This window comes from Vanessa atalanta, chromosome Z, assembly GCF_905147765.1.
Source record: "Vanessa atalanta chromosome Z, ilVanAtal1.2, whole genome shotgun sequence".
Taxonomy (NCBI): Eukaryota; Metazoa; Arthropoda; class Insecta; order Lepidoptera; family Nymphalidae; genus Vanessa; species Vanessa atalanta.
In genome coordinates, this window is record NC_061902.1 from 4,987,630 (window position 1) to 5,013,727 (window position 26,098).

General features: G+C 32.5%; 1 protein-coding gene across 2 annotated transcripts in view; it reads left to right on the plus strand.

The window, feature by feature from the left end:
* The window catches only part of LOC125075972 (protein apterous-like), a 53,997-nt gene extending 28,432 nt beyond the window's left edge, over window positions 1-25,565 (plus strand). The window contains exons 3-6 of one of the 2 annotated variants that reach the window (XM_047687863.1): window positions 6,410-6,583; window positions 6,826-7,082; window positions 16,012-16,214; window positions 23,675-25,565. In XM_047687863.1, the coding sequence (XP_047543819.1) occupies window positions 6,410-6,583; window positions 6,826-7,082; window positions 16,012-16,214; window positions 23,675-23,881 (841 nt within the window). In that variant the 3' untranslated portion in view covers window positions 23,882-25,565. The remainder of the gene's footprint in view (window positions 1-6,409; window positions 6,584-6,825; window positions 7,083-16,011; window positions 16,215-23,674) is intronic. The other variant, XM_047687864.1, reaches the window with a different exon arrangement.
* Window positions 25,566-26,098: the final 533 nt, after the last annotated feature.

Genomic DNA, 26,098 nt, shown 5'->3' on the forward strand with positions numbered 1-26,098 from the left:
AATTAGATACACGTGTGGCAGTTTTCATCAAACATATGAAGGTTAATAATTTCATGAGGTTTCTCTGTCAAAAATGTGACTGAAGCAGAGCAAGGCAGTGGTATTTCTACGAATGATGTCTGTAGGAGTTGTATACATATGTATATCTGTGTACTTATATAATAATCGCGTTAATATCTCTATGACAATATGTAATATGAATCGACTTAATTGCTGCTTCTTTGAGAGTCAACTTAGTGTCATTCTTTTTCTAGTAGGAAGAATGAGGCGTTTCGGGCGATTGGCATGCGACACCGTGACGGCTCTGGGGCTTAACCTCAAACGCTCAGTGTTAATTAATGGCTGCACCGCCATCTATCGGTGACGCCCTATCAATCTTGAAGCGTCGGCGCGGCACTCATTTGTCGAGAGTATTTTAAGATATACGCCTATACGAAATACACAATTACACGTTTCAAAAGAAAAAAAAAAACGTAGTGTTATGTCTTGTAAATTACTATTAATATTTTCTAAAATATTTACAAGTCTCGTAATAATAAATCGCATTTTTAATACACATCTTTCTACAGGATGTAAAGTTTAATGGTGCTATTGTGATAGTTATTACTTGTTAACAAGTAAAAGCTATGCCTAGACGATAATGAGGTGCCTTACATCAAAGCGCACGAACATGTTTATATGAAGATATTTTTATTGTACACTGCGGGAGAGTAATATGTATTAATGTTGGACATAAAAATTGATTCTGCGTTTGAAATTTTTCTAATTAGTTGTAATTAGTACCACAAAATATAAGTGCCTTTGGTTGAATTAAGTCGTTGATTTTGAGTCTTATTACGTCGACTTAAGAAGTAAATTGTTTCGATGCCGTTGATGAGTTTAATACGGTTTCCTGCTTTGTATTCTCAAAGAGTATGTCGGCTGAAAGGCGATTGGTCATTGCGTGGACATACTCACTTGCCTTTTTGCTTCATGGTTAAATGGTCGAGAAAAATGATGGTGTCTTAACAATGCACTTGTGCCTTATACTGAATTGTCATAGTTGATTATAGAAGTCAACAAACACGAACAATCGAGCCTTTGTTGAATTCTCGCATGCAATAATGTTTTCCAAAATTGATAAATAAATGTTTTTAGTTATTAAATAAAAAATATTACATGGAATTGGTATACTTACTGCAATTTTATTTAAGTTTTAATTTATATACATACATTTATATATATGTATATATATATATGTAACAAGTAAATGTTAGATATTAAACGCCATTCGTATCGTTAATGATGTATTCCTTTAAAGTTGTGTTCGTTATTAAATTGAAAAAAACAAAACTGAGTAGGTAAGTTTGTATTTATCACCTGTCGGTCAAAAAATTCCGCCAGCCTATATGTGCAAATGTCAATTCAAGTGGAATAAGAAGCAGCTTATTCACAAGTCGTATTTGAAATTTATATGCGTTTCATATTTACCTACCCCGCGTGCATATTTTAGTACCAAATAGGTTAAATTCTCGAAATATAACTGAACTACTGGATTACTGTAGCTATATATCGGGTGCTTGTGTTGAAAATAATCGAACTTTTTTCTTCGTTCTGTATTTGAATCTTTTTTTTTTTTTAAGTTTGTTCCCACAATTTATAATATACTTATTTTTATTTTAAAATAAAGTTGTTGTCTCTGGTATAGAGTTTAACCACCGAAATTAACTCCTGGCTACAGCCATGCTTTGTCTTAATTGTATGAATAACTATTCATTGTAATACAATTTGGAACTTGGAACAATACAATTATTATATTATTTATTTTAAAAAATATCTGGAACCCGCGCTATTTCTATTGTACGTTGGCGATACTGTATCAAGATCCATCATACGCGTGCGTAGTACGTTTCGTGGAAAACGTTTGATATGATATTGATATTGTATGGGAAAGCATACGACATATACAAAAGAATTTTGTTGTTTTTGTATTATATATTTGACTTTTGATCCAAGTTCGTATACTCATCCATGAGCTTACCAATACTGACTGGCTACTTAACAATCGTATATTTTAAAAAATAATTTATGTTTTAAGTAATAAAAAAAAGTTTGCTTTCGAAAGCTCGTATATAGAGAAAGGTATATAACATTCAATATTTCACATGATAAGATTATATAAAAATACAGCACATCCCACGAACGCGATGAAACCGCACGTTGCAGCCTCAAATATCATTATTTATACGAATGATCAGCTTATTGAAAATATATAATTTATTGTTCTTTACAAAAATATTGGTTTTTACTTAAAATGTCATAAAATTTCGTTTATACTATCTGTTATAGACATTTCTGTCTATCACAGTGCGTTCATATTTAAATCGTCGTCGAATGACGCTTTACAGTCTGTAGTATGATAATTATGATTTATTACCTTTTAACTTTTGATATATAATATCGTTTAAGAATGAAATAAGAACAACAAAGTGTGCCATTTCTTCGGTATCGAGAAACGAATATTAGGTATCACGATTAGCGTTGGTGAATAGGCGTGACACGTTATTAACAAATAAAGCCTGCCGCTCGCTATTGTTGGAGGCTGTGTGTCGAATCATCGCGTTTTATGCGTGAAACTCGCCGAACGTCCCGCGCTATCGCACGCCGTTAAATGTTTTAAATTTAAAGCCTTCGTTCGGTTTCGGATGCCGTATTTATAATTCAATTCTCGTTAGCCTAACACAACCAATACGGATCAGGTGATGTTTAAATTTCATAGCTCGGTTATATGCACTGCGCTTCAAATGAAACAGATTCGTCTAGTGAATTAATTCGAGAATGCAATCTTAATGATTATTAACAAAATTAAACAGAGCAGTTATAATAAACGTACCTTTCGAATAAAGGATTGGGCACAGATGAACATTTGCGTGAAAATTTAATCGCAGTAGTGTGACTGTACGTCGTTAAAAAGTAGGTATTCGAAATGTAAGGGGTTATTTCAACGTTTGTCCTTAATTACTTAGTTTTTTGAATTTCGAAAGCGACTCGACAGTTTTTTTTTCCGTTTAATAAGTTTTCCAGGAAATAATGGCAATAATTTCAATTTTTATGTCTTAATTACAAAAATCCTTTGCCCTAATTATTGCGTAGGTAAAATTATACTCGTTTATGCTGATGACAAGTTCGATAAATATTTAAATAAATTACAAAATAATATTTGACTCATTTTAAATTTTTGAGAATTAACCAATTACGTAATACAAATTAAGTACATTTGATATACAAATGTTTCTTTTTAAATGATGTTACATTGTATGTCTTTCAAAAGTACCATAGTTATAGCAGAATATAATATTTTAAATACAAATACAACATTAGTTTACTTACTTATAAATTGACAAAAATATTCACTATTTCTTGTAATTTATAATGTGTGTACGGTAATAACTTTTATAAAAAATAGTCTTAAGATTGTAATCAGGCGACACCTAGTGCTTAGCGAGGGCTAGGTGCTGTGGGCTGTGTGGCCGAGATAGGATCGTTCGTGACCGTAGACCACGACGGTTCCTTCATTTCGATAGCTTCATTTTAACCTGCGGCTTCAGTAACTTTGTAGGGCTTAATGTAACTTAAATATTTTTTTTGATATATAAATGTATATTTATAAGTATAAATATGTTTACGTAACTGTCAAATTATCAAACATAAAATAGTCGAATATAGTTATAATTTAAAAAATGTTGATTTTTGAAAATAGACTATATATTCTCATTCATATTGATAATTTAATGTATTTGGAAACTCTGTTTTTTTTGGATCAATTGCTTGATATACAGTGGTTTTTAAAATAAATCTAAGTCATATATAAGCTGACTTTCGATAAGCGTTTTAGTTCGAACTGTATCATGTTTCAAGAAAAAATAATATAACATGTTTATGTATCTAAAATCTAGAATAATTAATAGCTAGATAATGCTAATATTTATTTTGATGTATTTATTAATTAGTTATAAATAAATTATATATAAAGACGTCACGGAAGTTAAAGCAAATGTTATACTGTTTCGACACTTATCCAATTAATCACTTGTTAATTAATACGTTTTATAGAACTGTGTAAAAAGCTATATTGTCATAGGATTTTAGCGCTTCTAATTGTTAAACGAAAGAAAAGATATCTTATCTACGATAAAACTTTATAATTATATTGAATAAACGTCAAATATGATTTTTTTGTTAATTTATTGTTAAGGTATATTTATGATTCCTATATAAGCATATTTATGACTTCGATTCGATTTTTTTAGTACGAAACAAACCAAGTATATGGAATGATAAAAACTAAAAAAGGATCATTAGGGTATTTTGAATATCGGAGGTTTTATAGGTACGATAAAAAATAATAAATCCTAATTGCCAGGACACTGCTGAGTTTAAAAAGAAATCAACTATGGGACATTGCTATGTCTTCATTTTATTTGAGATTTAGTAAATAATTCAGAGTTGTTTGATCGAGATAGGACTGAAGTCGTGGAATCGAGACCACACGGGGATGTCTCACTCGGGAGTCGAACTCACTATCTAGGATCTCGACCCCTTACCGGTTTTAATTATCTAACTAGAATTTGTTAAAGTTTGTCTCTAAATAATAGATTATATATTTATCTAATTTTATTTTTGTCAGTCTTAAACTGATTAATAAATATATAATTTCTTTTTATATTATAAAATCTATTTACATCACAGCAATTCAATTTAAACTGTCATTGAAGAATTTGGGTCACGTCAATATTCACAACAAGCTTGTGCAGTGATCTTCTCTAAGAATTCGCTTACGCTGATAAGCTATTCAAGGCATGAATCCTTTAAACGTTAGAATTATTAAATTCAATATACATAGCAATATCTGACGTGTCACGATTTTGTTTCCAGTAATTTTTGACTTCCTTAGTCTCGAGATAATAGTCATATTAGAACACCTGGCTATTTGCCTAATATAAATTCAATACGTTGGTCTCTTTGAGGTTTGTGATTACAAATTTTATAGAGGAAATTGCTTATTTAATCCAAACTGTAAAACCGGAAACACAAAACTTTATCATCCAAAATAATTGATTAATTCCACGCAGATACACTTATTAGTAACAATAATTATTTTTGATTGAATCTATGCATAGACGACTCAAGTGTTCCATATTTTATTTGAGTAGAAAACAAAAAGTATTTATATAGGAGATGGTATAACATTAAATTTAGTAGAGTTTAATTAAAAGTAAAATTGATAATACTTTATACAATAAATTGACTTAGGTCTTCATGATAAAATACCGAAGAAAATAGTCGAGTAATATTTTGTAGTAAATTGTAAATTCTTATTTTTACTAGACGGCTTAAAGCTCTTTAAGCTTTTTTTAAATAATGCAACTGTAAGTCTTTGCTCTGGTAAACAATCTTTGAAATGTAATAATGAATAAACACCGACAGTGTTTTTGTCTTATTCAATTTTCATTGTAGCTTTTAATTGATATTGATTTGATGTATAATTTTAATTATATGATGTAAGTAGTATTTAATTTTATACAAATTAAATGCTGTTGACTGACTGGAGAAGATCTCTGTTTTATAAGGATGATGTAGAGACGCACTAAGAAATGAATTAAATTTTCTACATTATCCATTCGCACTGTTCACGATGTCATTATGTTTAGCATACCGAGACTAATTAATAATATTATCATACATATATGTGTATATTTTGAAATGACACATACGTTTCTCACGTAAAAATGCACAAATAATTTTTATCAAGTTTCCGCGGACTTATTGTGAATTTTCTACATTTTTTTAAATTGAAATAATATTTTTAAAATTCGATCAAATAATATAAAATTGGTATAATTTAATTGCCTTTTTGATTTGGTGGCTGGATTATGGGGCTGCAAGTTCCAAAGTCTAAATGCTTAATCCTCGGATCAGTCAAATGACCTTGTTTAACTGTCCTGTGTGTGTTTTTATGGTATAGGTAGGCAGACGGGCAAATGGGCCATCTGATGGCAAGTGGCCTCCACCGCCCATAGACAATAGCGCTGTAAGAAATATTAACCATTCCTCACATCGCCAATGCGCCACCCACAGTTGGTTGAAGTGAGTGGAGTTGAACTAAGGTGTTATGTACCTTGTATCTGTTCTACTGGCTCACTCACCTTTCCAACATTACACACTGAGTACTGTGTTACGGTAGAATATCTGATGAGCGGGTGGTACCAGCCCCGCAATAGGAGTAGAATATGCAGCCCAGTAATAGGAGTAAATAGCATTGTGAGACTGAAGGAATAAAAAGTGGTGTTTATGTACATACATGCGTACTAAAACATCTCCTGTGAAATGCATATACAACCTCAATGACACAGTTTCCTCTTATCCATAGGTTATACGGATCGAAACGGTGTGCGAGATGCAACACTCCAATCTCAGCGTCTGAACTGGTGATGCGGGCTCGGGACCTCGTGTTCCATGTGCACTGTTTCTCGTGCGCTCTATGTAGTACAAGACTCACAAAGGGCGACACATTCGGTATAAGAGATTCAGCTGTTTATTGCAGGTGAGTTGGATTATAATTAGTTCGTTCGTACTTGTATAAACAAGGAATCAGCTTTAGCGTAATTTTTTTCGTTATGTCTATACTTGAAACTATTTTTATTCAGTTTAACGAGTATATAAAATAAAATTGTATTGTAAATTAAATATTGTATTTATATAAAAAAGAGTCAATAATATAATGTGTCTGTGTCTATCTATAAGCAGTAATGATGTGTATTTATTTTAAAAATGACCTATTTTTAGGCTACATTACGAAACGATGCCGGATTACGGTCCTCACATGGCAGTTCCGGGGCCTCCACAAATGTGTCCCGGACCTTACGCGGGACCTCCGCCAGGTTCGCATTATCCTCCGTACCCATCGCCCGAATTTGCGCGGGTCGAACCCGATGTTCCTAAAGGCCCTTTCTTCAACGGGTCAACAGCGCCACCGCCTCGACAAAAAGGACGTCCAAGAAAAAAGAAACCCAAAGACCAAGAACTCATGACTGCTAACCTTGGTGAGTTTCAACGTATAGAAATTTCATTTGCTCAAGCGAATACTTCACATATTTCTCTTTAACACTTGAAATGATAAAAAAAATAAATCATTCGTTGAATTGTTAAAGTTTCCATATTTTTACCGTTAACTTTTTTTGCATTCTGTTTTATTCAATACTCTGCTGCTGATATGGAACTCGTAGTATAGGTTTTTGTAAAATGACGTACGAGAATATACAAATTCAGCGTTTCGTTTTGCCGACAAAACGGTTACAATTTTATTAACACATTAAAGTCAAAACTGCACTTACCTTAAGAGATTGGGTATCGGAGGCAACTTCCCGTGTATGAGTTTTATAAAAAGAGGACATTTCGCCTTTTTCGAGATATCGAAACCAGTCTGTTTATCTGACCGACAGCACTCGTTCAATCGACTCTGCGTGCCATGTGACTTTCGTCTTACTTCGAAAACAAATCGAACGTATTTTATTTATCGTCGAAGAAGTATTTAAATGAATAAATAAAATAAAAAACCACCAGTGTTTGTATAATCATATTACTAAACACTTAAACAATGTAAGTAAATATGTTAACTAGTACGGAAGTTGATCGTATATTTTACTTGTCACAATCAACGCATATTTGAAATAGGTATTTGCGTTTGGAATACTTTTAAGCGTTTTTTTTTAAATGAAGAGTTTTTTTTCGAGCCCGAGTGCAATGTGCCTCACAGACAATGGGTTAACCACGATGGGCTAGTTTTAATAGCACGAACAGGTCCCTGCTTCGTAGCCCGAAGCGCTCGCGTGCCCGATGTAATCCGAAGTTCATCATACTCGCTACATTTCAATGAACCGAACATCTTGGTTAAGTGAATCTATTGCAGCATAATAGGACTATTTACATTTAATTACAATTCAGCTATGATAATTATAACGCCAGTATCGTATTCATCGGCTTTTTTTTATTAAGACTATATGAAATAAATTCGCACTTCATCTGTTATTGTAAGTTTATATGCTCGTTAGAGTTAACCGTCATAAGATTAGCCAATTTTAATATGATATTAGTTAATTCATTATATAAGGAGATATGTTTATTTTTACGAGGTTTATTTAACTTCGCCTGCTACTATGTTAGTGTGTATTATTCGCATGATTCGTAACTATCATTATTAATATTTAAATTCAAGTTATTTTTGTTGTATCGAATTTACGATATCTGTTTTTTTTTGTTTTCCCAGTATACAATACGTACAGCTGAATTAACTAAGGATTATGTTCAGTATATATTTTACAAATATAATCGGCTTACTTTTTTTAAGTTATTGTTTGTCGATATTTAAAATCCATGAATATTTATAAGCGTTATCATTTAAATTAAAAAAGAATTATATTACGGAATTGATAAATTTCTAATTATATTAACTGTACGTATATATAAATATACGTTTACTTGTTTGATTTATTTAAAAATGATCTAATCTATTGTTCTTTTTCGTGGAAAAGATTTGATCTATATAAGATATATTATCTGCTGTTTATCAAACCATTACAATTTAATTAGACGTTTGATTTTTTTTTGCATGCTCTTTGCTTAAACTTTGTACCTTCGTTAATATCGTTTAATCATTATTTATTTTCCTATAATCTCTAAGCTTCGAATCTCTAATGCGATAGCGCGAACATAGTATCAAGACTAAGGCGGCTCGTAATACATTTGAAAATTATATTTATTTAAATACAGATATTTTAAGTTGGCTCGATATCAAGTTTCATAGATATACTGTTCATAATAATCGTCGAGGGTGCGTCACCCCAAGCGAAACGAGACTGAAACATGAGGTATAATAAACTAATTCCTGTTTCATATATCTTGCCCATAAATATTGAACCGGATAGGGGCGGTATTTTTTTTATATACACGTGTTAAGACATAAGGAATGCCGTTCGGGATTTAGATGTGTCGGTACATAAAGTAAAATATTATAATGTGACAAGGTGACAACAACTCGTAAAACAACTACTACAACAATATAAAATATAAACTGTCTGTAGGCTTTTATCGTATTCGTTTAAAAAATACGGTTTATCTGAATTATTAGTTTTTGAAAGAAAATTATGTTTTACGTTTTGCTTAGTTTAAGTAAATTTAGTACTGTTAATGTTAAAGTATTAATAACGAGAATTAAACGCATTTAACAAGCACTTAAGTAGATGACATGCGTCGCTCAGAATATTTTAAATGATACATAATACTGTTCCTATGTATGTACATACATACATAAATACAATTATAACGCGACACTTCTGATACGTAGGATGTGTATAAAATTCCGACTGTATTTTTGGTCAGATGTGTTTTGTGGTATTGGAGCCGTTTTGGTGGATCAAGCCGGTCGCTTAGCGGCCCTTTTTGCCTGCCATATCAATTATATGAGAACGTGGACTTGCGTAATTTGGTGACAGGCCGATTTCGACACCGGAGTATACGCCTACGTATATAAATATATATTTTAATATTTTAAATTTATTTCTTTGCCAATAATTTAATGAATGATACATACTTAGATTAAAATAAATAGTTTGTAAATATTAAGATAAAATATGTATATAAGTATAACAAAATATATATAGACGTAAAATCCGTGTATTTGATTTTTCATCTCGTTTCTGATGTTTATGAAATATTAATTTCGTCGTAATTACCAGCAATTAAAGGTGCAATTAATTAATTTCACAATATTTCGTTACATATCTATCTCTATATATATATATATATAAAATATTATTACTTTAGTAAATTCTATAGATAATTATTAATTGAATAAATATTTCGCTCATACATTATAATATATATTTTGGTTTAAGTCAAATTTCAATTTAAATCTGATATTATACAACGTGATAATTGTAATACTGAGGTTTTATCTTCCAATCATTATTTTTACCTTCGACAACAGTCATGTTCATTGGTCTGTGTTCTGAATTCAGTCTCGTCAATGATTGATCAGTTGTCGGAATCAACGTATTGTCGTTGTTATTATGGAACATTTGCAATTTCAGGAAAGCATATAAGTACGTTTATTTGCATATATTTATTTCAATTATTTATAAATTAAATTACTAAGTAAAAGTTGATAAACAAAGGCGAATAAGATTCTGAATAGCTTTTTCTTTGCTTAATTATTTAAAAAAAAAACAATAGTTGATTGATTGAATCGAAACAATAATTATTATTTGTAACTTACTTTAAGGAGATCCCTAAGTAATATGTTTTTTTTTTTATGAAAAGTATTAATCACGCATATAAATGCCTGCATAGATAACTGATACCTTCCGTTACTTGTTACGTTAAAAAACTAAAACGTCGTACGTGATGTTTTAATGAAGAAAACATTAAAAGAACAGATAACTCAAATTGACCCAAAAATAAACATTTTTATTACATTGAATGTCCAAAACAGTACAAATAAGTGAGATTACTTGATTACGCGGAGGTACCTGCTCCTACACTACACGACATAATTTACATTCATAAAAACCAAGTACGTATACAAAGTATTTGCATATTTCATCACCGGAATCGGAACATGTTTCTAACGTGCGTTAATCAATACTCTAACTTGCGACTCAAAACGAATACGACTATATAATATCTATGTGTATATAATTCATGTTACAGAACATTCAAATGAAATGATTATGAAGTTTCATTATCTGTGGTTCTAACAAGATTTGATTCGATTCATCCGATATTTTAAGGATCAATAAAATTGTAGGTTGCAAATATAATATGAGTAATTGAATATTTAAGAATTAGTTAACAATACGGGACGTCAATTGATTATTTTTTATAAGATTTTAAAAAATTACAATTTCTCAATTGACTTTATCTATAAAGGTAGTTATTGCGTCTCCACGTCAAATCTATACTGATAGATATTGTTAATATGATCAGTCTTTTACTAAACCGCTAAATAGCTTATAAGTAAAGATATATCTACTATTCATTATACAAATAAATAATTTGAACGGAAAAGTAGAGTATTGTTATTATACTTTTGCATATAAACTTTAATAAATTAACTTAAATATATAATATTACAATTGGTCATAAAACCAGGATATCTTTTGTTTAAACCGTATGAAATAATATGAAACGCAATGAGGAGATAGCGCACAAGCCAGAAATAAAACCTTTTTTATACTTTTCTCGGAACGGAATTTCAATCTACTCGGAAAATGTTCAAAAATATTTCAAGAACAATTATTCGGCAGTGCACTGAACTTAACTCATACACATAATTATAATTACACTTTTCGTTCGACATCAACAAGAACCCGTCAGCTCGCTTTAACTTTTCGAGCGGTGTGACCATAAATTAAGTACTAACAGGCGGACAAAAAAATAACGCTTCCTACTTCAATAACGGGAGCGAAGTAAATTATATGTCGTAATGAAGTTGTCGCATCTGCTTCGAGGGTCACGTGGTATCTTACCTTTCCTTTTTTTCTTTTGTTTTAGTAGTTTTACCAGTCGAGTCTTCTCTAGACCGCCATAAATTTTGTATGGCCACATCCGAGGGCACTGGTGATTTATTTCCCGCCAAAATATGTGCCTGGTATATTTTTTTAAATTTCTTTTCGGCACTGGACATTTCGAGTAGCGTCCGACGATTATACAGATATGGTGGTCGCGTTCCGTAGCCGACGGTAGTTGGTTTTAAAAAAGGAGAACTTTTTTATTTTTACTTAAAACAAAAATCCGTTTGGATACTTTTAAGGTTTTCCGTGTTCTTTGTTTTATTTCGATAAAAGATAATGCCATCACGAAAGTTGTGAACGGTGCGTGGTATCGATGAAGTTATATTTATTAAGTTCGAGCTTGTGGGCCTGCAACGTTTGCGTCGTCTTAGAGTTTTGAGATATAGTTCTTTGATTGTTGTTCTTTGAGAAACATTTTTTACGCATATAAATATACATATGCTTTTATGTAGAAGTTAATAGATTTTCAATTAAATCCTTAAACCACTATAAGTGGATAGTCGTAACAAAACATATACAAATAAATTATGTATTTTATACATAGGGATTATATTTATATAGTGAATCCAGTGCAATATGCATGCGTATAAAATCAATTATTTACCAAAATTATTTAAATATTATACGTCCTTATAATATCAAGTTTCGATCGGTGAATAAAATATTTAATTTTACTTATTTTAAAGTAGTTTCCCTTCATTCACAAATCATCTTATTAACTATGTTAATTCCTGTCATGTATTTATGTAAAATTGTATTTGAAAATATAATAAATATGTCATTCGTATGATTGACAAGCTACCTGAGTGCTATGAAAATTTTAACAGAATAAAAATGTATGTATATAATTTTCTTTTGCTCATGGTCTTACTACGCGTCAGTCGGCTAATGTGATATCCATGTTAGTTCGTTTTGTAACCGCCGCTATCTCACACGAGACATCTGTATCAGTGGCACACCGACTCAATAGCTTTATATTAAAGCCTTATTTATTACTCCAACCTCTCTCGAATTTAGAATACGACACTTTGTTTGTGGAACTCGGAATAAGGATGTTGTTTTTTTAAAGGCAAAAAATGAGACATATCGATTAAGTTACTTAGGAAGAGACGTGAGAAATATTTTTGTCTTACTTAGGTTTCTGACCATTAATTTATGTTCTACTTCTTAATCAATTTACGTTAATCTATAGCAGAGTTTCGCTTGAGCAACGGCAAAAAAGGATACGTACCTTAATGACAAAATAATATAAATTATAGTAATCAAACCACGCTAACTAGTTGTATCCCAAGTTAAATAAAATTACCAAATATCATCCATAGGTGTATTTAATATTAAAAATTAACGACAGCACGGCTATATAAAAATTTCCAATGTAAAAAATAAAAAAACAGTTACAAAACAAATAGATATTTTATTCTGATGTCCGCCTTGATATCTATCGGTATGGTATAAGAGTACAATTTTTAGTAGTAATAACAGTTAAAATATGGCCGGCGCTCAATGGTTCGCGCCAGTCCGTCGCGTATGAGTTAGGACCGCCGGTAGCGCCCCCTGCTGACACGCTATGCGCTACAACACTAACGCCGACTAAATTAATAATCGTTACTCCTACACACTGGCACGGTATGCTGACAACTTGAAAAATATTTTAATGATATCATGGGCTTAGACTCACTATAATATTTAACGAATTCCTTTGGCTCCGGAACCATTCAGGATTTCGGGTTTTGCAGCATCATTGGTACTAACAAAAAGTCACACTTAAAAAATTTAGTGGCCACCGGACGAGACGATATCGTGTAGGAAATCTCGATTTTTTGCCGACCTTAAAACATGAATGGTGCGTACGATTTATGAGATCACAATGATCTTTTTATAAGTCACCTGTTTTTTTGTTTCGAGTTGTCTTTATACATTTTGTGTCTCCATCTATTAATAATGTCTCCTTTTAGCGAGTTTGACGTTTTCTAGCGTTGAATCGATTAGGATGAAACCCAACATACCAAATGTAGTTTTCTATTAGGGATCGTACACATAGAATATAGGTAGGTAAGTATTTTGATTTAGAGCGTTTCAGTTGAGGACGTACTAGGTATGGTGAGCAAAACATGGAAATTCTCTTGTATGCAAATCCTTCCCTGTTTGCTAAGCGACCGTATCACCTAGCCGGTGCACGAGCGCCCGAGGCGTCTGTTTCGTAACCAGCCTAGAAGGACCCGTCGTTATACAAGATTCAACAAATAAGGCGAGTGGGAAAGAGCTATTTCATGGTCACAAATGTTTCTTAACAGTTTTGTTGCTGGTTTTATCGCTGACAGTGGGTGCGTAAATCATGTCAAGTAAATACAAACGTTCCGTCAACGCAGCGCATCTTGACTACAATCGGTGTGGGACCACCTTTATTATGTTGGATGATTGTCTGTTGGATAGAGCTTTTAAACATTTTTCATCAAAGGTTGTAAAATATTTCTACAGACTTTTTTTATTTTTATTAAATAGTCTTATGATTCGTTTTTAGTTTAATTATGAAATATTCGAATTGTTGATATAAAAGAGTTTATATTCCTCTATTTTTAAATATATTTTTTTTAATATTTTTTAGAATTCCTTTCATAAAATAGTTAAGTAGCTCAATAAATTAAATGCGTATTTATATTTTCATGGATGCTACCGGATAGCCTTGATGTTTTATATAGTAGTAAATTTACGACTCCGTCTATAATATTAATTAGTTTAGTAAACATCATTGAATTGATTTGAATATAGGTAAATTTTTAAATAATGTGGTATATTGGTTTTATATGATTTCTTAATATAGCTTTAATATAATATACACGACTACGTCTTGGTTGGTACAATTCTTCTCATATTATACCACCAAAGAGAAATACAATAAATAGAGTGAGTGTACCAGTTCAGACACAAAACACAAAACTCAAGTTGATGACGTATTGGCAATCTAAGGGATGAGGAAACAAAGTTATATCAAAAATCATGATTTGATTTTCCACAAAATAAGGCTGAGAAACATTACAATATTTTACCTATTATATTATTGTATTAGGTAAAATTTACTCCAAGTCGTGTTTATGTCGAACTAATTTTGGCCCTGACCTAGGATTCTTAGGTTGAACAATTTCAACTGCAACTTTTCCTACGCTCACGATCGCAGTTCGTTCGAAAGGTAAATATTATCGCCTCGCGCGGCGGGCGGCTCGCTCGAAAGCGTTCCATTTTACGCAAATCGCACGCGGCGGCCATTAGCTCACGAGTAAAATCCAACGGGTACCCGGATAATTACCTACAGGGCTAATTGTTCGCATTCAGATCTCGGAACGAATAAGTGTGTCGCGTGTTCTTCAATTGTATAATTTAAATTATGTATCCGCTGCTCTTATTAAAAAGTGTGCGTTGTTTTTCTTGATCATTTCGTGGGTAACTTCACAACGTACTTACATATATGCATGAGTCAAAGCATGTAATAATTTTATTAAAAGAAACATTTTATTTAGCAGTTTTGCATTTAGTGGCTTGTATATGTTCGACATCGTTATATATAATTATGTATTCCTTAACATCAATATTTTTTGCACTGAGGTGGAAAGTACTGTGCAGAATAAATTCTTAGAAAACAATAAGTAAAAGTTTCTCATGTCATTTTTGTGTCCACATCGGCACGTATATTATGGTTTCGGAATATTTATTGGCAGCAGTTTTATTGGTCGTTAAACCCGTCGCGTTGCGGCAGCGTTCCATTCTCGTCACGGCTACGTCACGCCGAAGCTGAGAAATTGTAACGGAAAACAATGAGCGGCTTGCGTTACGATCGGATTACTACCGAAATATTTGAACGCAATAGTAACATTTTTAAACGATTGAAAATTTGCGCCGACGACGCGCATGGGCATAGAATTCTTAAAGATTCGTCATATTTATTCTTATTTCTAAAACGAAATGATGAAGTTTCTTCGCAATATATTGAAATATATTTTTTATGCTATGTATTGCGAATGCGCGATGCGAATTATTTTATGATAATTTGTTTATACAAATTTCTTTGCTTTTTAAATACGTATAGATGTTATGTGATTCCAGGTACAGCATAAATTATAATAACAGTTGAACAGTTATTAAAAAAAGGTTGAAAACAAATCTTAGCATTTGTGTTCAATCTACGGAACTAATTATTACATGCAAAACTGTTAGACAATTCATTGCTATTAATCAATTGTAGCAATGAAAGTTTGGTTAGTGGGTTAATAGAAACAGATATTGGTTTGCAATAAGAGATCTTATCGCAAAACAATATTGTACGAATTAGTAGAGTTAACAACAAAACCCCAACTCGAACTAACCCGTGTCATGTTTAGCATTTAGCAGCGTGATCTTCTCCTACCAGATCTGAATCCTGAGTACTTGGAGATGGGTTTCCGCGGCGGTGGCGCTTTGGGGACCACGTCGCGCACGAAGCGCATGCGCACCAGCTTCAAGCACCATCAGCTACGCACCATGAAGTCATACTTCGCCATCAATCATAATCCGGACGCGAAGGACTTGAAACAATTGAGCCAGAAGACCGGTCTCCCGAAAAGAGTGCTTCAGGTATAACGAATTTCTTATTTGAATCAAGTTTATCTCTTCCATTTTATGAGTATTTGAGGGATGGCCTAATAAAATTGGGTTAGGTACACTTATCAAAATACATCTAAAATCGGTAGAGTTTTATCCTCTAGTGCTCATTTCATGGTAGAGAAAATAATACTTAATTTAAACACGCATGTTATTAATATTATGATAGTGATAAAGGCGAATTTAATTTATATAATATGCTTTGCTTCTTAATAGTAAAATTTGCACAGCGAATTAATATTCGATTGCGATAAACACAATACCAACTGTATCAACTGATTTAACTCAAAAGGGATGGTGCTCAAAGAAGGTTTTATGGATAAAATTAAAAATATGGAACAGAGTTCAAGAGTTATCTTTGACCTTTTTTTAAATGACTTAGTTTTAAATTACAGGACAAAAATGTAACACGAGTATTATCAGCTGTTTTGTATTAATTGGTTAATTATGAAAAGGTAAGTTTGTGAACAATTCATATTGCGGCTCAAGGCGGTCGGACAAGTAAGTATAGACTATAATTAAATCAGTAGACAAAATTTATATTTAATGGCATTATAATATTAGCTATATATTACATGTATACGAATTCAATAAGACATGTAATTAACTATAAAAGTGCTCTAATACATCAGTATTCAGTAATAATTGAACTGAACCGCAGACCGCATACCACAAACGCAAACAATTTGAAAGCAAACTATCTTACTAGCCGCGTCTGCCGCTGTTAACGCTAGCTTGTTCTAATAGCTTGAATATACTTCGGCGAGCCTTTACAGTTTAGACCTTTCTATTGCCTCTAATTTGTTTGTTGTTGCGGCCCTTTAATGTGGATCATGCACGGTACACTCAAACACTTCTCCTTTGTTTTGGTAATTACAACGTTTTTTTAGATATGAACATCTTGCGTAAGGCGTATTGTATGTTTGTCGATACAATCACACCGAAGTATAATACCTGTCTATTTGGTACGTGAACAAATTAATTGCTGTAAATCCGTCCACTACTTTAAAAGTACTATTTGAAATTTATGTTAAACGTTAAAAAACATCTACTTACGAAAAGACGAGGAGAATGTTGTCGTCATTTTGCATGTTGCTTCACAACTGTAGGTATACACACACATAAGACGAGACGTCTTGAAAATCGTAGCGAGGCATATAAGCGGTAGGCATCGTACCCTTACCATTTATCGACATGCCGAGCCAAGCCGACTTGGCCCGAAAGGTAGATAGCGCGCGCCGCATAAATTTTCCCTCAACCAATTATACGAACGGAAAGAGAATCCCTCTCTCCCTCCGACCTCCGAATATTGATCGAGATTTTTTTGTCACAAAAAGCGAACGGCTTGCGTTCGCCATTTTGCCGAGATAAGGGCTTTTTCGTTTTGCGTACCCTGAGTTTTGGCCGAACGCTCCCGTGGAGAAATGTTGGGGAACGTTTTTTATTTTTAAAGATAGCATCAGATGGAATCCTGATATTTATTTGTAAAAGATTGCAACGCACTAAAAGCATAGTTGACTTACAAGTTTTTATATAAGTGGACTTCGAAGGTTTGCTGCGCGGAGCGCTCGTAGATTATCGCTGCCGTATAAAATTAAATATTCATTTAAGTAACAGCGTTCAGTTTGAAAGGATTTCAAAATATTTATGTACTATATAGCGAGGAAAAAATATATAGTTTTTTTAATTTTTACTTTGTGAATATTGAATAGAATGTTTTTGAAATGCAGTTTAATTTTAAAACTGGAGTAAGATGTTTTAATTAATGCTGTAACTACTTCATCCAAGTTGTAGAATGTGGTGCCGCTGTATTTAGAGTTAAATTCAAGTCATTCAAACATCTTCATGGTTACGATGAGTATAATAAATGTATATATTATTTGCTTCACGTGTGGATCCGCTGTGTGGAATAATACTGAATTTACAAATAAATTAGAAATGCTTATGATACTTGTACTAATTAAATTCAACTGATCTTTAAGAAGATAACATGATTTCAGTTACCAATTACGAAATTAAAATGAGTGTTATTTATCACGTGCCAGTTATTAACAAGTATCATTTCGATAATGTTTAAAGTTTCCCACTTTGCGGACAGTTATTGCCACCACATCTCACTACTCTCTGAGTGATTAAATCTGAAACGAGAACTTCATAAGGACCTTCCTTAGTTCCCGACGTTGCTTCGAAGGATAGTTGAGAGATGATTAAGGCAGCCAGCCAGTCTCGCGCAGGCGAGCGAGCGTCTAATTGCTTCAGTCTGTGCGGGCGCCTCAAGTAATATATCCGCGGCGCGCCGTCACCGTAACCCCGACTCGCGACGCGGGCGCATTTAGAACAAACCGCGCCATAATTCTCTCCGTGCGTCCGCAATTGCGTGATTTGTCACTCGCTCCGTTTGTATTTTTTTCTCAAGTGAAAAATGACTCAGGTTCAAGTAGCACTGCATAATTAGTTGATTGAAAAAGTGCCTTTCCTTGTTCTTTGGCACGGCGCAATTGATACTCCTTTTTTTCAGAACGCGCTACCGTATTTTGAACGTTAACATTACCTTTATCGAAGTTTAAAATGCTATTACACTTTTTTTTACAAATTGTATAAGTTCACTCAGCCCCATCGAAATAAACAGTGTTGCACATTTTCAGAATAATATATTACTATACTTTTGATCTTTCAAAATTTTCAATACATAACGTCAAATTAAATGGGTAACATCTATATTTAAAACGTTTTAAATTATATTGCTCTAATTTTAAAATGTATACTATAAAGATGCTTCTTAACGGCCCACAAATAACCCGAGAAGTTCAGAAGGCGTTTCAACCCCAGCAATTAGAAGCGGATGGTCACACCTCGACATTAGGCCAGATATAATTTTACTTTCTAAGTACATTCAGTGACAATAATAAGGAGAAGAATTTAAGGAAAACACGGCCTTATTTCCTAAAGGATAAGTTTTTTATCCGCATGTGGAGGATTAAAGATCACAATCAAACGCTCTAGTAATTAGTACGAACGCATCGCCCTGAGACGCTCGGTTGGGCAGATAATTTCCGCCGCGATTTCAAAAGGCATCCATTTGTCATTTGGTCGCGCGTACTCGCGCCGAGCGGACGTGCTATGTCTGCCTTCTAATTTATTTAAATATTATTTATATAAGGAAAACGCGACAATTAATCACATCTCTTCAGTTTTTATTTACACATTAGTGGAATGCTCGAGCGTCTTTGATCGCCGTGTTTGTTTAGATGTTTATTTCAGCCTAATGCTATTTAAGCTTTATTGATACTGCTTTTTATATTATGAATGTGTTTATTAATGTCAATTACAGCTACATTTTTCAAAGAAATATGTACTTAAATAAAAATAATGAATATCTTGTAGTCAACATAGATGTGTGTGTTACTGGTGTATAAATACAAGTTTATTATTTTAAAACTTTTGTGTAAGACAATAATTTTCAGACATACTATATCTGGATGATTTATGTTGTGTACAATGTACTAAAGAATTTCTAGTATCAATCTCATCATATAAATAAGTAATTTGGTCACGACTCAGATACTACGGTACAGTTGGCCGGGAAACAAACCATAATAACATCACTGAGAAAATTCTCAATTGTTCATTTAATGAGACTTTTGATTTTTGTTAATTAATGTACAATATACGTAAATATTTATTGAAATTATTATATTTAGTTAGTTTTTTATAATAATCGTATCCTTAAATTACCTATTATTTATTACTCTTTAGCGCACAATATAATTATTAACTTTGAATAAACAAAATTAATATGCAATAAGAATTGTTTGCTGAAATGATTTAAATAAAAATCAAAAAAACTTTAAACTAAATGACATGACGCAGTTATTCAGATTGATGATTGGGTTAGAATGGATCAAAACACCTCAAACTATATAGATTTTTTATCATTAAAAGCTCAAAATGCATAACAATTTACAACAGTTGAAATTAATAATCCGTAAAAACAAAAAACTTGTTAGCAATAACAAACACAAAAGCCGTTTTAAGCGGCAACAAAGTTTATTAATATTGACACACATAGCGACTAACAGCACTTTACCAGTGTCATAGATGAAGCTCGGCCCAGATTCACATCTTGTTCGAGAAATAATTCTATAACAGAATACCATTACATCTTATTCTAACGTACATTGTTAATGCGTATTTCTTATATTAAATAAATAAGTTCTTAAAACTTTTATCAATTGCGAAGCGTTTGTTACTGCAGAAGTATTCGTATAAAAATGCAATTGTATGCATCGTTTTTAATAATATATTTGCAATTACATTAATTGCTACCAGGCATAAGGCGATGTGTTCACTGAAAAATTACACGTTATGGCACAACAGTTTTTGCACACATCTATATGTCGGAGCAAAATGAGACGTAATGTTTTATGAGAAAAGTTATTTTCAAATGTCATACGAGTTGATGTGACGGTATAACAAATGGCTTGTCCGATGGCATGCCAGTGCAAACTTGAACGAGCTAACCGCGAGAATTGCGAAGCTGCGGCGCAAGTAAAAAATTATGAGACTTATTTTTTATCTTTGGAATTTATAGACGAGTATCGTCTATCATTTTTACGAGAAGTATATATTTAACTTTCGATTTTAATATCGTTTTAAATATTCCTACACGAATTCGTCGATAGTGTGTAAAAGGAAATAATGTACCTATAATCTATTTCAAGCACAACATTAGTAAAATTAAGCAACTTTGGCAAAGAATTGAGGCGACATCTTGAGTAATAAAATCTATGATTCTCATTATGGATTCGCGAAAAAGTTACGTTTTCAATGTCGACGAAGTTTTATCGGAACGTGATGAATAGTGAACTGGAATATTGTTGTTTTATATCTAAACATATTAATCAAGTCTTCGTGTAGTGCATAATGCAAAGCCAAGCAAGTCGCTGGTTTTCTTCTTCGATTGGAATAGGGTTGACACATTTTTTTTTTTACTTTATGTAAATAGATTTAGATAGGTACACTATTTTCGCATTCTTATAAGAATTCTGATTCGCATGTTAAGCACTTTTCGTACCGCGCGGTCATTTCCCGCTTACCGCTCATGCCTTGTTGCGGGGTTTATTATTTGCTGAGAGAATCTAAAATATTTCTTTACACAATTGAAAATATTTTTCTTTTCATGATATTTCTCATTATTAGGCTTACTCGTGTAATAGATAGCAATGTTGTTGAAATAATGCGGCACTCATTATTTTATGTTGCCTGTTGATTGTCGATTATATAAAATATAATTCAGATTCTTTAATTAAAAAAAAAAAAACTAATGAAGACGCTTATAAATATAATAGATACATCAGAGTAATAATAAAAAGTTTATAGATTATCAAAATATGATAATATTATTAATAGGTATATCGATTTACATAATGACTGACAATTTGTGTTTAAATAATTTTTTTTTTAGTTTATTCAGATTATAATCATGTTTCGTAATAAGGTATTTATCTGAACTCGTACAATGAATAATAAAATGATCTCCCTGAATAACGATATTGAGGAAACGCTTGTAAGTTTGAACAAATCGTTAAGTTGAATGGACTCAGTAGACACTAGTAAAGTCATTCATAAGGAAAAAAATATTTTTGGGACCACCATGCCTCAGTCTTATCTCGGTTTGACAGCGGCGGGCATGTGCGGACGTGGCATCATCAATCGTGCGCGCGCGCATGTCTCCTGCGCTTTTCACTCATTTCTCATCCGAATGCCTCTAGACGCTATCGTCTTACTTCTCATGTTATGATGAATTTATGAATCGACTGACTGACGCGAGGGCAATGCCGTCGCTAATTAAGTAAAAAAAAATGACATTTGCTTAAATCGTGTTTTTTCTTAGATACATATAATTTGCTATGCTTTATAGTATACGTTTTGATTGGTATTGGTTGTTGTGAAAGAAGCGATAATCTAAATTTGGCATTAGACAACATTCGTAGCGGCCATGACGCGGTGGGCGGGGCCAGTAAAACGACTGCGCGCTATTGGTCATCATATTTGCACGTCCTGTAAATGTGGTAGGATAGATTACTTTCGCACATTATATTTTCGATACATATAACATCGTAATCTTTATAGATAATAGTTACAGGGTTATCTGAATGACACATACAAAACACGCGTTCTCAGGACACGACACAGAAATAATAAAAGTTAAATACTTTCCATGTCTACATGAAAGAGCTTAATTGATATCCTAATGACTGACAATTATCACGAGTTCTTAGAATACAGTTTTAGCGCGTGCGTTTAATTGTTACGGCGGGAACATCGTGATGGAATGTTAAGCATATACTTTGCAAAGATCCGGCGTTGTTTTGTATAGAATGGCACTGCGCAGACGCAGGCTAGCGGCTCGCGCCGTGTCGGCCGGCGACGGCGAGCGTCACGCTCGGCGGCGGGATCTCGGCGGGGTAATCATGCTAATTAAAGATTGGATCTACACTTTGGAACGCAAAACGCAGCCGTATATCCTAGACGTGCTTTACAAAAAAGTCACAAATAGATATGAGATGAAGGAAAAAACTCGATCGAGATTCGCGGCTTGGATTCTGTACAACATTACCATGTTAATTTCGAATTAATTTTTTGTTGAAGTGTTGTTACTAAATTAGCCTAACCTAGTTTTAAACATATAAATCTTAAGAGTTCACTAATAGCTAATATGAATATGAACGACTCAAGAACTCAAGACAACTAACAAGAATAGTCCAATAAGAAGACCTATCTACGGAAACTTCGATAAATTCATATTTAGTTCACTATGTTTATAACGATTAAAGCATAGTTTACATATATCTACACATGTCTGGCTATAGTTTTTATACAAAACACACATAAGAATTAATATAAATCTTGACGATACTAACCTAATAATTTAATAAACAAACTATTACATGTCCAATAAATGTATCCCATACAAGGAAAGGATTTATTGAATATACACATACACTTTGAAAAGATAATAATTACATACATACACAACCCTAAAAATAAAAACATTAATCTCTTAAATTTTCTAGCAGGCATCTTAAATTGAAGGCTGAAAGCCTAATAAAAACTGAGTATCTCATAACAAAAACAAAAGCAGGCAGTAGCCGGTATTATCATAACGGTTCATTTTATACAGAACACTAAAAAGCAGTCTGCTAAATGCAGTAGCTAATTGCTAATTAACTGTAATTATTCGATGGCGTAAAATTAAGTGATTCCTAAAAATTTTGACCTCAGCATGACTTGTTTTTACATAATTTTGTTCTGCAACGTGATCACCATACTTTTAAAGGCGAAACCACTTTTATTGCGCCCGCGACATTTTATTGCAAGGCGTTCGCATATTTTTGCATTTCCGACATCAAGCTTAAGTTTTTTGTTCGCAGGTATGGTTCCAGAACGCACGAGCGAAATGGAGACGCATGGTCACGAAACAGGAAAACAAAATGGCGGAGAAGTGCTCTCCAGAGGGCTCGTTGGAGATGGACATGTACCACGGCCCCATGGGCTCGATACAGTCGCTTCCCGCGCACAGTCCACCGTACAGTGTGATGGGCGGCCCTCCGAGCCCCAACTCCATGGACTGTCCATAGCCACAATTTTGCGCTTTATGAGCGCTCTGCAATTGAACATTAAAATTCCAAGTGTACACGCAATCGGCGCTCCAAACGAATTCTGTGAAAGTTTGTGGAACTTAATAGTGACTTAGATCACGTTGTAAATGTTACGGAAAATTTTAATACCAAGGACTACTTGAAGACAAAGATCTATGAAGTGACGCTAAAGTAATGATCCCAGTGTAAAATGAAATCTAATAGTATGTACATGATTTTGATCGTCTAGATATTAAATTGTACATTGGCTTGGAGAATATCGCTTTCTACACATTTTGTTATTGAAACATTGTTAAATACATTAGTCTGCAGCATTGTAATATGTAGTTCTAGATCACTGATAAGTCTTTACCTATTTTTAAACACTCCGACTTCCGACACCAAACATCTACAGAGACGATTGAAGTTAATAAATAACATGGCGTATAAGTTATATCCGTCCATTTTGAAAAAAAAAACTTTTGGTGAAACAAATGCCGTACGAGGCATTGAATACGTGGACATAATGAATTCCAAAATATTAAATTAATTCTATTATATAATAAATGCAATAATGGTTCAAAATATCGTTTGTTATAAACTAAATTAGGCCATCCAAGTTATTCGTTATTTTTGAAACGATGTTGCTATAATCGAATAATCGACGACATTTATAACAAAAATGGTTTGTGTTGCTATTCTAAATTGACAATAATTATTTAAAAAAAAAGAATGAATGTCTGACGTACGTTGAAATGCCTCTTTAAATTGTAACTTGATGGTACTCTGCCAAAAACCTTCATGCAAGCGTCTACAACAATGTAATGTACTAAGTTTCAACAAAATCGGATGAATGTAGCGCTGATAGAATACGAACTAAAATATCAACAATATAATAAATAGCGAACATATTTCATGAGATTACTCGTAATCTATAGCAAATATAAATATATAACTTTTATTAAAGCTGACACGACATTTTATGGAATGTCGAAACGTTCCATGTAAGTAAGACCCTGCTAAGCAGAAGTCTCTTCCACAGGCTGATTATTATTCATGTATTTCCATAAATAACTAAAATTGATTTATTTAAAATACTACATGTGACTGTAAATAAACGATGAGTAATTTCATAAGGGCGTAAGTCTCAGAGTGAGGTTAAAAAATGTACGCCGTACCGTGTAACGATGATACTCTTGTAAGTTAATACACGCCTGTAATGTCTTGATCTCTAAGACAGGTAACAGAACAGACATTTACTACCTGGACAATTAGTTTTATTAAATTGTGGATATAACATAAGATTTAGTTTTAAAATGCTTCTAAAATGAGAGGTTATAATTTTTTTCGACTTCATTGAATTGATATGATGGAAGATTTTTTAATTAATATATACTATTTATTTATTGACTCCTATATTTAATTTAGTATGTAAGTTTAGTTTAAGGTATAGCAGGTAAATACGAAAATTTCCATAGTAAGATAGTTTTAGTGTTATACAGAAATGTTATAAGATATTTCGAAAAATTTTCATTGACTGGCTGCTCCATGCATATTAATACAAAATTATCATCGATACGTTCTTAAATTTTGGTTCGATTTCAAATCTAATATTGTTTCTAATTAATTAATAACATTTAACGTAAAAGCGATTGTCAAAAAATTACCACTATTTCGAAAGAGAGTATTGCTTTTATGATTATTTATTTTTTTCGAACAATACTGTTTTAAAAACATATTATATTTAAAAAAAAAACAATATGTAAATAACTCTCACGGTATTACTAATAAATTTAAAATTTAAAAAGTTTTTAATATAAATAAAAATGTTCCGTAAAATATAACAATAGTTCTAGAATTAAGAATATATTATTACATTTGAGCTAAGTACGTGCACTTGTAGTTCCTCTTTGTATAAACTTAATATTTCTTATTAAAATATTTACCTGTAATATCGTTTGATTATAGCGAATACAGAATATATATCGAATAGGGAGAATAATGTCGTAGTGACTTCAATAGTATTTATTTCGATTTTTTACCATCACATACAATTACAATACCTACTGAAATTATATTCAAATGCGTTTTATTTATAAAAAAAAGCGAGTAAATTTCAAAAAACTGCAACATTTTTTTTTATGTTCAATCAACATATATATATATGTATATTAGTGTAAAGGCAAAACTGTAATTGCTTAACGTAAAAGTTCTTGA